Source organism: Lucilia cuprina, chromosome 6 (genome assembly GCF_022045245.1).
Source record: "Lucilia cuprina isolate Lc7/37 chromosome 6, ASM2204524v1, whole genome shotgun sequence".
Lineage (NCBI taxonomy): Eukaryota > Metazoa > Arthropoda > Insecta > Diptera > Calliphoridae > Lucilia > Lucilia cuprina.
The window spans coordinates 15,068,457-15,084,741 of NC_060954.1; the positions used below are offsets into that span (position 1 = coordinate 15,068,457).

Consider the following 16,285-nt stretch of genomic DNA (forward strand, 5'->3'; position numbering starts at 1 on the left):
GTTCTAGTTCAGTTCTAGTTCAGTTCTAGTTCAGTTCTAGTTCAGTTCTAGTTCAGTTCTAGTTCAGTTCTAGTTCAGTTCTAGTTCAGTTATAGTTCAGTTTTAGTTTAGTTCTTGTTTAGTTCTAGTTCAGTTCTAGTTCAGTTCCGTTCAGTTCTAGTTCAGTTCTAAATCAGTTCTAGTTCAGTTCTAGTTCACTTCTAGTTCACTTCTAGTTCTAGGTCTGTTCTATTCATAGATTATAGACGAATGGTTGCTAAATGCGCGATATACTACTTGACAATTATCATCCATACGGTAACTTAGAAAAATGTGCGGGTGGGACCAACACAAAGATCAGCTTGCATTAAAATGATTAACGATCGTTAGTTTTTGTCATTAGATCTTAATTTGACATAATTAAAGCTTCTTTACAAAATATAGTATTAATTACTTAAACATACATTACAAATATCTGTATTTATTTTAACAATTGCCACACAAATATTAAACATATACTTCCCAATAAACATACACACACATTGTTGGTGCTACTATTTAACACCAATATTATTTTCAGTTACAAATTTCGTAATTGAAAATTGAGTTTAAATAAATAATTGTAACATCATATTGAATATTTACGCAATTTTTATTTATTACAATAAATTTTCTGCTCTAAAATAACGCGGTAATACAGAAAAAAGAAAGAAAAAAAAAAGAAATAATTCAAATTACAACAGCCAGTATTAAATAAATAGAACAGTCAACCTTCAATGATGAAAAATAAATAGAACCATTAACACTTTGGCGTAACAATAAACAACAGCAACAGCAGTAGCAGCAACAACAATAGCAATTCAATTCAGTCAATTGAAATTGAAAGCAATGAATGAAAAACCTCAAATTATAACAAATGAAAAATTTCAATAATATTCAGAGTATTACGTATATATTTTTATAACGTTATAAAGTAAGGGGTAGCAGAGGAAAATGGAAAAAATGGTAGTATAATAGTAACTCCCTTTTTTAATTTTACGGAAATTCGGATATTGCACAGCTGTTAAACGGAACAAAATACCAAACAATTCTAATAGAAATTGTAACAAATGTTTTTATTTTCAATAGACTATAACAGCCGACAACCGAGAATAATGGGGAAAAACTTCAACAAAAGTAGAAGTAGCAGTGGTAGTAGTAGAATTGCTAGTGTATTGGAAAAAAATATAATGAAAACAAAATTATTTCAATGGCACTTAATGTATTTGGTTACGAGTAAGAGTATGAAATCGTTCAGCTTCACTTCATCAAACAAAATAAATAAATGGACCTGAAATGACTCGTGTATTAACGCTGTTAATATTATTACACTTAGGCCCAGTAACACAGCCAAAAATTTGTTGTTAGTTTTAAAGCTTAAAACACAATGACGTTAAAATGGCGTTTTTCAATTATTTCATCCCATGTGTTAATGTCAATTTACATTTGTTGCACTCATCATACTCTTCTACTCTGTCAACATATAACGACCATAAAAAATGAAATTATTCAATATGTAATTTGATTTTAATAAAAATTGTTTCGCATAATCAGTACGTACTTGTTTCGAAAAAAATCTATTTTTTATGAGGCGTAATTTTTGTGCATTTGTTTGAATTTCTTCTTTAACTTTTGTGTGGCCTTAAATTTAAATTGAAAACCTTTTCTTTTATTAAAAATATTAAAAAAATTATATTTAATGTCAGTTATTGGTAATGTTTGGTTTTTTTTTGTTCTTTTGTTATAAAATATTTTTATTCCCCTAGTTTATGTATGTCTCTCGTTACTTTCTGGGTGTTTGAATTTGTTTAGTGGTTGGTTGTTAATCATAATGTCATTATGTCGCTTTTATGTAACACACATGACTGCCAGTGTCACATTTTAGCATCCTCTAAGTAAAGTCATGTGTTTCATATTAAAACGTGAAGAACTGACCCAGTGGGAAAGATTTTAATAAATTCATAAAACAACAACATTCGAAATAAAAATTTTAAGGCCGATCTATTTTTCATACTATAGACATAGACTGATATATATTTCAGACTATAGACTGATCTATAGTCCAGACTGTAAACTGATCTATAGTCCAGACTGTAAACTGATCTATAGTCCAGACAATAGACTGATCTATAGTACAGACTATAGACTGATCTATAGTACAGACTATAGACTGATCTATAATCCAGATTATAGACTCATCTATAATCCAGATTATAGACTGATCTATAATCCAGACTATAGACTGATCTATAATCCAGACTATAGACTGATCTATAATCCAGACTATAGACTGATCTATAGTCCAGACTATAGACTGATCTGTAGTCTAGACTAAAGACTGATATATAGTCCAGACTTAATACTGATTTTAAGTCCAGACTATAGACTGTTCTATAGTCAGGACCCTAGAATGATCTATAGTCCAGACTATAGACTAATCTATAGTCCAGATAATAGAATGATCTATAGTCCAGACTAAAGACTTATCTATAGTCCAGACTATAGACTGATCTTTAGTCCAGACTATAGACTGATCTATAGTCCAGACTAAAGACTGATCTATAGTCCAGACTAAAGACTGATCTATAGTCCAGACTATAGACTGATCTATAGTCCAGACTACAGACTGATTTATAGTCCAGTCTATAGACAGATCAATAGTCCAGACTATAGACTGATCTATAGTCTAGATTATAGACTGATCTATAGTCCAGACTATAGACTGATCTATAGTCCAGACTATATATATAGTCCAGACTATAAACTGATCTATAGTCCAGACTATAGAATGATCTATAGTCCAGACTATAGACTGATCTATAGTCCAGACTATAGACTGATCTATAGGCCAGACAATAGACTGATCTATAGTCCAGACTATAGACTGATCTATAGTCCAGACTATAGACTGATCTATAGTCCAGACTATAGACTGATCTATAGTCCAGACTATAGACTGATCTATAGTCCAGACTATAGACTGATCTATAGTCCAAACTATAGACTGATCTATAGTCCAAACTATAGACTGATCTATTCCAGACTATAGCCTTAAATCCTGGCTATAGACGATCAGTAACTATTAATCGAAATTTAAAAGTATTTTGGAAAAAAGTACAAATTCCTATTGGGTATCATAGCCATTTACATTTAATACTTTACCAATAAACAACAACAACACATCATATTCATTTTCTTTGCTATTGAAGGGTGACATTTTTCATATACTTTAGTATCTTTAAGATACATATAATATATATTTTTTTATTTTTCCTGCAGTGAGAAAAAATTTATTGACAGTTGTCATTTGTATTCAATGATTCCTTTTTAAGTTACACTCTTCTTTGTAATTTTCTCTTGTATATATATCATTTGTTAATGTTAAAGTTAAAATAATGAAAACAGGGAGTATTTTATAATAAATAACATGACTTTAGTATTAAGTGTTTTAAATCAGATTAAATATCGATTATTTTCAATTATTTTGTTACAAGTACTAGTGCGTGTGTGTGTGTGTTTGAAAATATTTCATTTTAGAAATTCTCAACCACTTTAAAGTATATGTATTTTATGAATGATCATCATGTGTATTTCATTCATTCACTCACTCATTCAGTTGTTCATTTAAACATTTAGTTTGTCATTTAGAAAGAGAGATAGCCGTTTACATTGATTTTACATCAAATTTTTATTGTATCCATGTGTTGTAAAGTATCTGTTCGAAAACGTGTGTGAGTATGTATGAGTAACACTTGAATGGTTTTTGGTTATTTATTAAATTGTGATTTTATTTCTACTTTACCCAGCAGTTTGCAAATTCTAATTTGTATGTTTTTAATACACTTTTTGCACATATTACTTTACTGGTTACTTACTACATCTCAGGTATTCTGTTCGAAAGTTTTTCTACTTTTAAGTGTCTCTAAGTAATGTAGTCTGTAACCAGACTTTTAGAAATTATTAGTTCTAGCACTAAGGAATAATCAATAGGACCGTCATCACTAACTGCAGGGGTCGCTTTGCCAAAACTAGTGTGTGTGTGTTTTTTCTTTAGTTGTTGCTTTATTTTGTCCCTTTAAATTGTTGTTATTTTTTTTTGTCATTTGTAACAAGTATTAAAGACCATTACAATAATATATTGAATTGTTATTTTATTATATCGAAAGCATTTGTTGTAATACAATTTCACAGATTCATGAAAATGGAATTAAACGAAACGAGGACTTTAGTGTATTAAAAAGTTTTAGTTTATTTATTTATGGTTGAAGACAATAAATTTAAAATTTCGCAAATAAAAAGTTCATTACTCCTTGAAGTTCAAGCACTTGATACTTTTGCACTTCCTTTAATGTTATAGGGGAGTTATAAAAGATCTTTGGTATTGATATTGGTTTAACAGTCCTAAAGGAACTTATCCATAAATGAATTCGCAATACCGTACCTTTAAAATGTAGTAATATTAAGTCAGAACCTTGGTCGATAGTCTGCACTATAGTACATATTATTTTATAATCTAGAAAATAGGTGAGACTTTACTCTGGACAAAAAGACAGACTACAGGCTATATACCAGCTATATACAGCAAGACTGTAATATATGCTAGTATATGGTTTGGACAATAAATCAGTCTATCGACTACAGATTAGTCTATGGTCTTGACTATAGATCAGTCTATAGTCTTAACCATGGATCAGTCTATAGTCTTGACTATGTATTAGTCTATAGTCTTGCCTATAGATTAGTCTATAGTTTTGCCTATAGATCAGTCTATAGTCTTGACTAAAGATCAGTCTATAGACTTGACTTTAGATTAGTCTATTGTCTTGACTATAGATTAGTCTATGGTCTCGACTATAGATCAGTCTATAGTCTTGACTATAGATTAAACTGTAGTCTTGACTATAGATCAGTCTTTAGTCTTGACTATAGATCAGTCTATAGTCTTGACTATAGATTAGTCTATAGTCTTGACTATAGATTAGTCTATAGTCTTGGCTATAGATCAGTCTATAGTCTTGACTATAGATTAGTCTATAGTCTTGACTATAGATTAGTCTATAGTCTTGGCTATAGATCAGTCTATAGTCTTGACTATAGATCGGTCCATAGTCTTGACTATAGATCAGTCCATTGTCTTGACTATAGATCAGTCTATAGTTTTCACTATAGATTAGTCTATGGTATTGACTATAGTTCAGTCTATAGTCTTGACTATAGATTAGTCTATAGTCTTGACCATAGATCAGTCTATAGTCTTGATTATAGATCAGTCTATAGTCTTGACTTTAGATCAGTCTATAGTCTTGACTATAGATCAGTCTATAGTCTTGGCTATAGATCAGTCTATAGTCTTGACTATAGATTAGTCTATAGTCTTGACTATAGATCAGTCTATAGTCTTGACTATAGATCAGTCTATAGTCTTGACTATAGATCAGTCTATAGTCTTGACTATAGATCAGTCTATAGTCTTGACTATAGATTAGTCTATAGTCCTGACTATAGATCAGTCTATAGTCTTAACTATAGATCAATCTATTGACTATAGATCAGTCTATAGTCTTGACTATAGATCAGTCTATAGTCCTGATTATAGATCAGTCTATAGTCTTAACTATAGATCAATCTATAGTCTTGACTACAGATCAGTCTATAGTCTTGACTATAGATCATCAGTCTATAGTCGTGACTATAGATCAGTCTATAGTCTTGACTATAGATCAATCTTTAGTCTTGACAATAGATACGATGAACTGGGCTATGGAACTGATTATACTTTGGTCCATGCACACATAGTCTGTGCAAAGGCATACCTATAGTCTTAATAAATTGCCAGTTGGAGTTCATTTGCAATACCACGTTTCCAATTTTGCCCCTCATATCTGTCTCAGCCCCTTAGCCATCTATAGTATTGTTTTAAATGATGAGCATTGTTCGTTTTTTTATATTTTTTGTTTGTTTGCTATTGAAGTGGTTGAATTGAGTTTATGTTTTTAAATACATTTAATTGAAAATAATTGAGCAGGGATTTTATAACAGTTGCTGTTAACAACTACAATTGCAAAAAAACTCTAACTAAGTATTAATATTTACAAAAGGCTTAAGTTGATCATGTACTAAGCAGAAAAATATTGATGATTTTTAATTGATATTTATCTCCGCACTTAAATAAATATTTAAATGTCGTTAAATGACAAATTCTTAAATTAATTTTGATATAATGTTAAAAGAAATTTAAAGAACATAAACTTACCTTCATCTGCTGTGGCTGGATGTTGTTCAGCTTGTAATCCCTTAAAACCAAAACCATTTATAAACAGTCCAATTGTCACATAATACCAGGTATGGTAATACATTATTAAAATTTATATTCTTCTTATTTTGTATAATTTTAATTAGAATTTTTTGAAATTATGTTAGAAACATAAATTTGACTTTATATTTTTTCTCTCCTTTTTTTTAGGTTAACAAAAAAATAATAAGAAAAAATTAAAAAATAACAAAAACAAATTACGCCGTTTTCTTTTTTAGAACTTAAAATAATTTAAGATTTCATTTAAATAATACCGAAATCTAACATTTAAAGGGAAAATTTCATAATGCAAAAAAACGCGACATTTTTGCCAACACTTGGGTGTTTTAGAAAGCACGTTCCAAAGGAAATGATTGTGGGTGGGTTGCTTTTGCTCAGGTCTCAGGTCTGCCTGTAAAGAAAGTGAAAAGAAAAAACGTGTGGAAAAACAGATTAATTTTACATTCTTTTATTATTATTGTGTTTTTTTTTTGGTAAGTTTTAAAAGCTTTAGAAGAAAGAAAAAAAAACAAATCAAAATAAAAACAACCACGTAAAACTGTAAAAATATGATTTATGGAATTGTTAAATAAAAAACAAACACAAAAATTATTTATGTGATTTATATATTTGTATCATTATAAAGCATTTTTTATGCCATACTCGTTCTCTATCAGAAGCAGCAACAATATCTTAAAAAAACATTTCAAATGCCCCTAAGTTAGAGGAGCTCAGTTTCGAAAGAAAAAACGAAACGATTGTAAAAATGTTACATAAACATCTGTGTGTAAAGAAAAAAATCATAATAAATAACACGTGTTGATTTTGTTAGCTACTGTAACTGTTGTTTATACTTATACGAGGACTAACATTATTTCATGCAGGATATTTCAACCAGACCCTAAGAAGGTCAGAGGTTCTTAAATGAAGAGCAGAAAATGCAATTTGTTGGTAGGAACTTGAGGTTAGACTTTCACTAACGAACTAACTAACTAACTAACTAACTAACTAACTAACTAACTAACTAACTAACTAACTAACTAACTAACTTACTGACTAACTAACTAACTAACTAACTAACTAACTAACTAACTAACTAACTAACTAACTAACTAACTTACTAACTAACTAACTAACTAACTAACTAAATAACTAACTAACTAACTAACTAACTAACTAACTAACTAACTAACTAACTAACTAAATAACTAACTATCTAACTAACTAACTAACTAACTAACTAACTAACTAACTAACTAACTAACTTACTTACTTACTAACTAACTAACTAACTAACTAACTAACTGACTGACTAACTAACTAACTAACTAACTAACTAACTAACTAACTAACTAACTAACTATCTAACTAACTAACTAACTAACTAACTAACTAACTAAATAACTAACTAACTAACTAACTAACTAACTAACTAACTAACTAACTAACTAACTAACTAACTAACTAAATAACTAACTAACTAACTAACTAACTAACTAACTATCTATCTATCTATCAATCCATCTATTCATCTATCCATCCATCTATCTATGTATCTATCTATCTATCTATCTATCTATCTATCTATCTATCTATCTATCTATCTATCTATCTATCTATCTATCTATCTATCTATCTATCTATCTATCTATCTATCTATCTATCTATCTATCTATCTATCTATCTATCTATCTATCTATCTATCTATCTATCTATCTATCTATCTATCTATCTATCTATCTATCTATCTATCTATCTATCTATCTATCTATCTATCTATCTATCTATCTAAATTTTATATTTTGTAATGTTCACTGAAAGCTTTGCAAGTAGCTTTTCAGGTACTAGTATACCAAAATGAAACCAATCCTTTGACAAACCAATCACTCTTCATTTTCTCTACATACACTAGCACACATGGTTACCCAACATTTCAAAGTTTAGTATCAACAAAAAAATTTAAAACAAAATTTATTTACAAAATTGTCTAAAACATATTTCAATGGTTTATACATTTGCTTTCCCCAAAAATTTATGACAATTGTGTATGGAGATATTTCATGTTAAAGGTATTTTTTCATTTTAGAATTTGTTTATTGTATAATTCTTTTTTTTTGTTTTCCTTCCATTTATATACTGTAACACATACTATGTACTAGGTAAAACGTAAAGTATTGTGATACCCCAGGCGCTTATGTTGGTGTAACTTTTATTTTTAATATTCCAAAAAAATATAGAGCAAAAAGTAAAAAAAAAATTGGAAAACGAATGGAAAAAAATGTTTTATTTTTATTATTTATTAAGGTAGAAAAGAGTGTAAATGAATTTATATTTTAGCATATTTGTTTTAACTGTAAATATATACATATATATATACATACATATATTCTAATAGCATAAATGTATTTGAATATTGCGGGTGTGTTGGACGCTAGAGATTAAGGGGTAAAACACTAAGAGAAAAGTGAAAATAAAAGCAAATAAAATTATTTGTATGTAGTAATCAATGAAACGAATTTTAACTAAGCCTAAAGTTTTATTTAACAGAAAGCTTAATTTTTATGGAATAAAGCTTGTTTTGTCAGTAATAAGAACTGGAAAGATTATAAGCTTTAAAGTTTTTTTTTTTTTTTTTTTTTTTTTTTTTTTTTTTTTAACAGGAAGCTTAAGTTTTACTGACAATATCTAGAAATGATAGATATTTTGTAATGACATTTCAAAAGCTTTTTGTTAAACTTAACATTTTGTTTGGAAAATAGTTCTAGGTGAAATAAACTTTTATTGCACATCACAACAAGAAAAGTACAAAGGCTTTTAATTAAGCTTTTTCAAAAAAGCATAACTTTATATATTAAAAAACTTGTATGTTTAATTTGCTTTTTCTCTGTGTATTTTATAACATTTGCATGTGAAAATTTAAATGTATTTTTACATTGTACCATAAATTTTTTTAGATATATGGTAAAAAAAAGCTTTAAAATCCATTAGTCATCATTTGGGGGAAAATGGTAAAGGGCCATTAAAAAAGGAAACCTTTAAGTTTATATATGTATATTATAAAAAAGTTATACAGCCACCTCATCAATTTAAACTAAATAATTGATTTATAACTATTTGCTAGAAATTTATGCAACAATTTTTATTGTTTAGAAAAAATCACAAATTTTGCAGCTTTCAACTTTTTTGCACAGTGTCTAAAATCTTCCACCTCCTTCTGAATTATTTAATCCTTTTTTAATTAATTTATTATTTTAAAATCTTAAGACTTAAGAAAAACTTTTTGTTTATAAAATCTTACAAGACATAACTTAACACAACTTTTTTTTCTACATATTCATTACAATAATTTACATGAAAAAGTTTTTCTTAATGTCTTTTAAAATTCTTTATAATTTATTATTTTGAATAATTTTTTATCTTTTCGACTCGCTGTTCTCTTTCCTTATGTTCTTGTACTCTCTATTTACAAATAATTTAACACTCTTTTAAAGTCATAACTCACGTCTGCATTACAACCGCAATTATGCTGGAATAAAGGAAAAAAAACTTGAAAAATTATAGAAACAAATAAAGGAAAACCCCTTTCACTAATAAACTTATTTGAAAATATAATGCCACAAACGACCATTAGAGCAGTTTATTAGAAGGCTTTTATAAAAGCTGTTTGGTAGCAAGTGCTGAAAATTAACAGAAAAAAACTAACAAATATTCCATAATAAATGAGGAAATATTAAACGAATAATTTCTAATTACCCTACAGTATCATTTATCTTAAGAAGTTAACTTAAAGCTCAAGCGAACTTAAAGCTTCGAAATGTTCTAAGTTTTCTTCTTTTAGTTAGTTTCAAACATATATAAAAGCTCTCTTCATTATATTACACCTTAGACATATATAAAAGCTCTCTTCATTATATTACAACTTAGACTCAACAAAAGTTCTCTATTTAGCATTGTGCATAACATAAGAATATTGCTTAAAGCTTAACCAAACTTAAAGCTCCAAAAGTTTCTAAGTTTTCTTCTTTCAGTTAGTTTCAAATATATTTAAAAGTTTTTTCTATATATTACACTTTAGTTTCAACAAGTTTGCATAAGCTTTAGATTATTCAAACTTAAAGTCCCATCTTGTAGCTTATTTATATAAAGGCGATTTAAAACTTAAATCTTTTAAAAGCTTTTCTCTATATCATATTCAACGTAAGGTTTCTATGAATTATTAATTTTAAGTTCTCTATTAGTAGTTTCAAACATATATAAAAGATCTTTACAATATGTTATGACCTCGCTTTAACAAAAGCTCTCTAGTTTACATTAAGCATAACATAAACTTTAGATTTTTCAAACTATCATGTAGATTAACTGTAAAAAGGCGCTTTAAAACTTAAATGTTTTTTAAAGCTTTTATCTATATCATATTCAACAAAAGGTTTTTACAATTAATTCCAAAAATTTGCTTTAAAGTTAAAAGCTCTCTATAATACTTAAACAAAAAGCACGACAATATACCTTAATCTAGCATACAGAAAAGCCTTAAAAACTTATACCTATAACATACGCAAAGTAAAATATACTTAAAGCTTTTAAAACTTAACATCTTCCTATAAATTGTAAAAGCTTTAAAGCTCAAAATTAACATAATATACAAATTAATGTATACTTAAAGCTTAACTTAATGTTTTATACTGAACAAGTCAACTAGCTTTATAAATCTTAAAGCTTCTAAAAATATTGTTCAAGCTAAAACATGTAAAAGCTTTAAAGCTCAAAATAGCACAAAATATCACGCTAAATAAACTGTAATTAAAGTTTAAAATAATTTAAAACTTTACACTGCTTGCTAAATCTTAAAGCTTTTAAAATTTAAGTAAAAGCTTTAATATTCAAATAGTTTTTTTTTATTATAAATACAGTTTAAAGCTTTATAAATCTAAAAGCTCAACTTACTCAAATCAAAACATTCCATAAACATTCCTATTACTTTATGCTTAATAATATTATAGCTTTTTTTATTCCAACTTTATGATTTCTGTCACATTTAACGTTTGACATTGTTAGCATGTGGCAGTTACTAGAATTCTAATATGTAATTATTTTTGAGTAATTTTTTTTATATTATTTACATATAATCAGCGTAAAATAAGTTGTCCTTGATAATAGGCATTCTAAAAATATCACCACGTTTAATTATAAATAACAAAACTTATCCTCTTAAATATAATTAACAGAAATTATTGTTATGGAAACACTACCTAAAATAATGGTATTATGTATAAGAAAAGTTTGAAATGAAAAGTTCTAAGAAAATTTTGTTTTAAATTTAATTTCCAAAGAAATGGACATTTATACCAATTTACGTTTTGCAAGAAAATGCTATTTGTTTAACATTTTTAAAGAGTTTTGTTTCTTTTTATTTAAATTGTTTAGAGAAGTTTACTTGACTAGATATTGCCTTAGTTAGTTGTAAAGCTTTCGGCCACAAAAGCTGAAAAACACATTACTAGACTATACCTAAGGAATTAATAAAAGCACAAGTAGTAAGTAGTTAACGAATTACAGCTTTCTATTAAATTTGTATATTAGGGCAACGGTTAATAAAAGCTTAGAAGCTCATGAAAAGCTTTCAACAAGTTTTCACTTATAGTAATTGTTTATAAAACGTTATGTTACAAAACTGATTTCTGAACGATCTAGACAAAGGAAGTTAAAGTTGACACAGTCCGTTAGACGCACACGTTAGTTATAAAGTTTTCTGGTAATTAAGAAAAAAGCTCATAATAAAACTTTTATAGCTTGATGAAAGTTATCTTATTGAAACAAAGCTTTCGGTATATATATGGTAAGGGTTTGCTTAGTAATTTAGTAAAAGGAAGTTATCAACTCCACCCAAAGCTTTTTCCCCTAACTTTATAATGCAAAAGTTAATGGCAAGTTTCAAGTTGAGCTTTTGAGGATAGTTTATTAAAGCTATCCAGTACATTCAAAGTTTTCTATGATAACTTTATAATGCAAAAGTTTAAGAAAAGCTTACCATTAAACTTTTGTAAATAATTTGAGACTTATCTATTTATAATTGTTAAAAACTATAGCAAAATCTTATCTCAACTTTATACATGGCACCGATTAAAAAAATGCTCACAAAAGTACGGAAAGCTTTTGTTTTTAAAACATTACTAGACTTTATTTTATTAAGTTAATATAAGAAAGTTATCAAATCCACGCAAAAATTAGTTACAAAGCTTTTTTCCATTAATTTCATAATGCAAAACATAATAGCAAGCTTACAGCTGAGCTTTTGTCCGTAGTTTATGGACGATCTAAGGACGTTCGGGAATTATAGCTTTTCAGTACATGCAAAGCTTTCAATCATAACTTAATAATTTTGTATCAGAAAGTTATCAAATCCTCACGAAAATTAGTTACAAATTTTATAATGCAAAACATAATGACAAACTTACAGTTAAGCTTTTGTAGGTAGTGTATGGCATTTTTGTTACAAACTATTTGAAGGTTTTAATTTCTCTCACTTACTATATTTCTTACTATAGAGTGTTCTAATTATGTTGCTAGCTTTTCATAATTTATTAAAAAAAAACAAAAACTTTTCATAGTTTCCATTGCTATTGGTTTACTACTGACCACACATTTCGGATAAATAGCAGCAATCACCCGCATAATGTGGGTAAAAGAAATAAATGAAAATAAAAACGTTAACGTTGTAGTAGTTTAATTCCTGAAAGCTAAATGCCATGTAAATATGCTGTACGTAGCTAATAATGATGATGATGAGGTAGTGGGTTTAATTTTCAGACAATATTTAACTATTGTTTGTTTATTTGTATATACATATACATATATATATTTTCAGATGATTTATGATGATTAACTTAAGTTGACTAGGCTTTAGGTTGGTAGGCAAAAGAGAAACATCAACAAAAAAGCTCTGAGACAAATAAGCTTAAATACTTAGTTACTCACACCTTCTAACATTTACCACATGTTAATACTATTTAAGCTAAAATACTTTATGGCCTGTGGATTTTAATAATTTGCAGTTTAGTCCTTTTTTATACTCACACACACACATGCACATACAAACCGTCTGGGGTTTGGTCAATTGTATTAGTTTTGTTATAGTATTTTGTCCCTTTTAATCAGACTCGTGGGATTTTCACTTCTAATTGTATTGGTAGTTGGGTGTTTGATTAGCTTAAAGCAGGATAACAAAAAGGATATTAGAAACCTAAAGGAAGGACGTTTATGTAAAGGAAACAGTAGGTGTTAGACATTTTCTATTGAGGGGGTTGTTTTATAGTTTTTGTATTCTTTAAATTAATATTTGTTTAGTATTAAGGTCAATTTATTGTGGTTGTGTGTATACGGCTACTAAATAAATATTGTCTGAAATTACTTTTTCGTATAGATTAAGACCACCCTATAAATCAAAAGATTTTTGACAATTTAAATGATTCAACGTAAAATTTTCCTCTTATTTCAATTGTTTTACCATAAATATTCTACTAAAAGAATACAGGGATTTATTATATTATATTGTTAAAGGTTATTTATGTTTTTTAAGTAATAAGTAAATACCAGCTACATTAGTTAATGACTTTAATTGTTTATTTCGCAGTATTTCAATGAAACGATGATGACGATTAAAAACCATTAGAAGGTAAATATATATTTAGTATGATTATTTATTGAATGCAAAACAATAAATATTTTAATTAAGACTTTTAATGGGGGAAAGTTTTTAAAGGGGAATGGGCAGTTTAAGTGCAAACAATTAGAAGGTTTTCTAGTGAAATATCAATTAAGCAAATAAATTTAATAATGTTTTAATACAAGTGCTAAGGTAATTATTATTTGATATTGTAATTGAGGGTGGGGTTTTTGACCTAATCACAATTGGGACGATAGCAGCACTTAGTCATATTTTCGTCAATAATATAACTACTCAAAAACATGGATTTTAAATTTGCCTTTTGACTAAATGTTGTTCTAGTTCAGTTCTAGTTCAGTTCTTGTTCAGTTCTAGTTCAGTTCTAGTTCAGTTCTAGTTCAGTTCTAGTTCAGTTCTAGTTCAGTTCTAGTTCAGTTCTAGTTCAGTTCTAGTTCAGTTCTAGTTCAGTTCTAGTTCAGTTCTAGTTCAGTTCTAGTTCAGTTCTAGTTCAGTTCTAGTTCAGTTCAAGTTCAGTTCTAGTTCTGTTCTAGTTCAGTTCTAGTTCAGTTCTAGTTCAGTTATAGTTCAGTTATAGTTCAGTTATAGTTCAGTTCTAGTTCATTTCTAGTTCAGTTCTAGTTCAGTTCTAGTTCAGTTTAAGTTCAATTCTAGTTCATTTCTAGTTCAGTATCAGTTCACATAGTCTGTCTTATTACTTATTCAGTACTCTTCTGATGTACTTAAACGTATACCAAGGTCTCTTTATTAAAGTAAATAAATTATTAAAACTATTTTACTTTAATGAAATTAATTTCAACCATCATGTTAAATGTCCTGTACGACACTAATATTTAAATTTTTGGCTTTTATGGACACAATAAAAACAATAATTTTTATATATATACAACGAATTATCGATTTATAGATACAAACAAATAAATGGTTATTAAAAATTTACAAAAAACTTCTGTGTTTTTATTTTAACAGTAAAATATGGTATTTGGTTTTCAGTTGAAACAAATGAAATATTTATTTTTGAATTCTTCAGTTTTAATACTAGATTTTTTTGGAAAAGTAATATTTGAGTAAGTCAATTGCTAAAAAAATTTTAGGCTTGGAGATATTTTTTTGAGTAATTATTTAAAATATTTTCCATATGAAAATCAGCATGATTCTGTCTTTATAATAAGTTCTGCTTATTAAATATCTGGTTAAACTAGTGTTAAATTTTACCTTCCAAAAATATGACTTGAAAACTTAAATTAACTAAACTGTATTCCAAATAGACCATAGTAAAACAAATTATACTAATTTATAATTAAATATTTATACAATAACAATGACATTAAAAAATCTAAACAAAAACAAACTTTAAAGCTGGAAAATAAAACATTTGCTAATAAATCTAATAGTAAATTTAAATAATTTATTAATGTTTCTAATGTTGAAAAAATCCACTTATTTTTTGTTAAATATATGTTTGTTCAACAAATAACATAAATTTTTAATAACAATAAAATGGTCTTAATTAAACATATAATTATATATTTATTTAAATACATAACATTTTTTCATATTTAAATAACATATTTCTAAATTATTATATTTTTTTTATTTAACCAAAATTTGTGAAAGTAATTAATTTTTATTTTGTTTATTTCAAATGGGTTTTTGCTCGGTTTTTGAAAATATGTAATTAAAAACTAAATTTGTAGTTAAATATTAAGCAACATATGCATAGACTAATGTTGCCAGCTATGGGTGTTTTCAATGTTAAATTTTTCTATTTTGTTTAAAATGAATTATATAATATTTTTCTTATTAAAATCAATTACAATATAACTGCAGTTTTTTTTCATAAAATTCACAATAAATTCTACTTGATTTAGGGGAAACCCTTAATCTATTTTTCGGATATTTGTAAAAGAAAAATGAGATGTGTGTTAAAGTATTATTGCATGTCTGCATGTGTTAAGAATATTTATCATTTTCTATACACATACACATAAAGCTATCAAAATAAAATGAATAACAAACAATAAAAAAATACAAACATCACTAAATAACAATTCTGAAAGAAGAAAATAAATTATAAGGATAAAAGTTAAAAAGGGATTATCTGCTAAAATTTAGTTAGATCTTACAGAATTTTATTTCGATTGACCAACTGAGCTTGAACTGCACTAGAACTGAGCTTGAACTGCACTAGAACTGAACTAGAACTGAACTAGAACTTAACTAGAACTGAACTAGAACTGAACTAGAACTGAACTAGAACTGAACTAGAACTGAACTAAAACTGAACTAGAACT

At 27.3% G+C, this 16,285-nt stretch overlaps 1 protein-coding gene across 1 annotated transcript in view; it reads right to left on the bottom strand.

Moving 5' to 3' along the window:
• The window catches only part of LOC111683162, a 187,168-nt gene that overhangs the window by 162,419 nt on the left and 8,464 nt on the right, over positions 1 to 16,285 (bottom strand). Inside the window, exon 2 of the mRNA XM_046953446.1 lies at positions 6,272 to 6,722. Within this exon, the coding sequence (XP_046809402.1) occupies positions 6,272 to 6,374 (103 nt within the window). The 5' untranslated portion in view covers positions 6,375 to 6,722. The remainder of the gene's footprint in view (positions 1 to 6,271; positions 6,723 to 16,285) is intronic.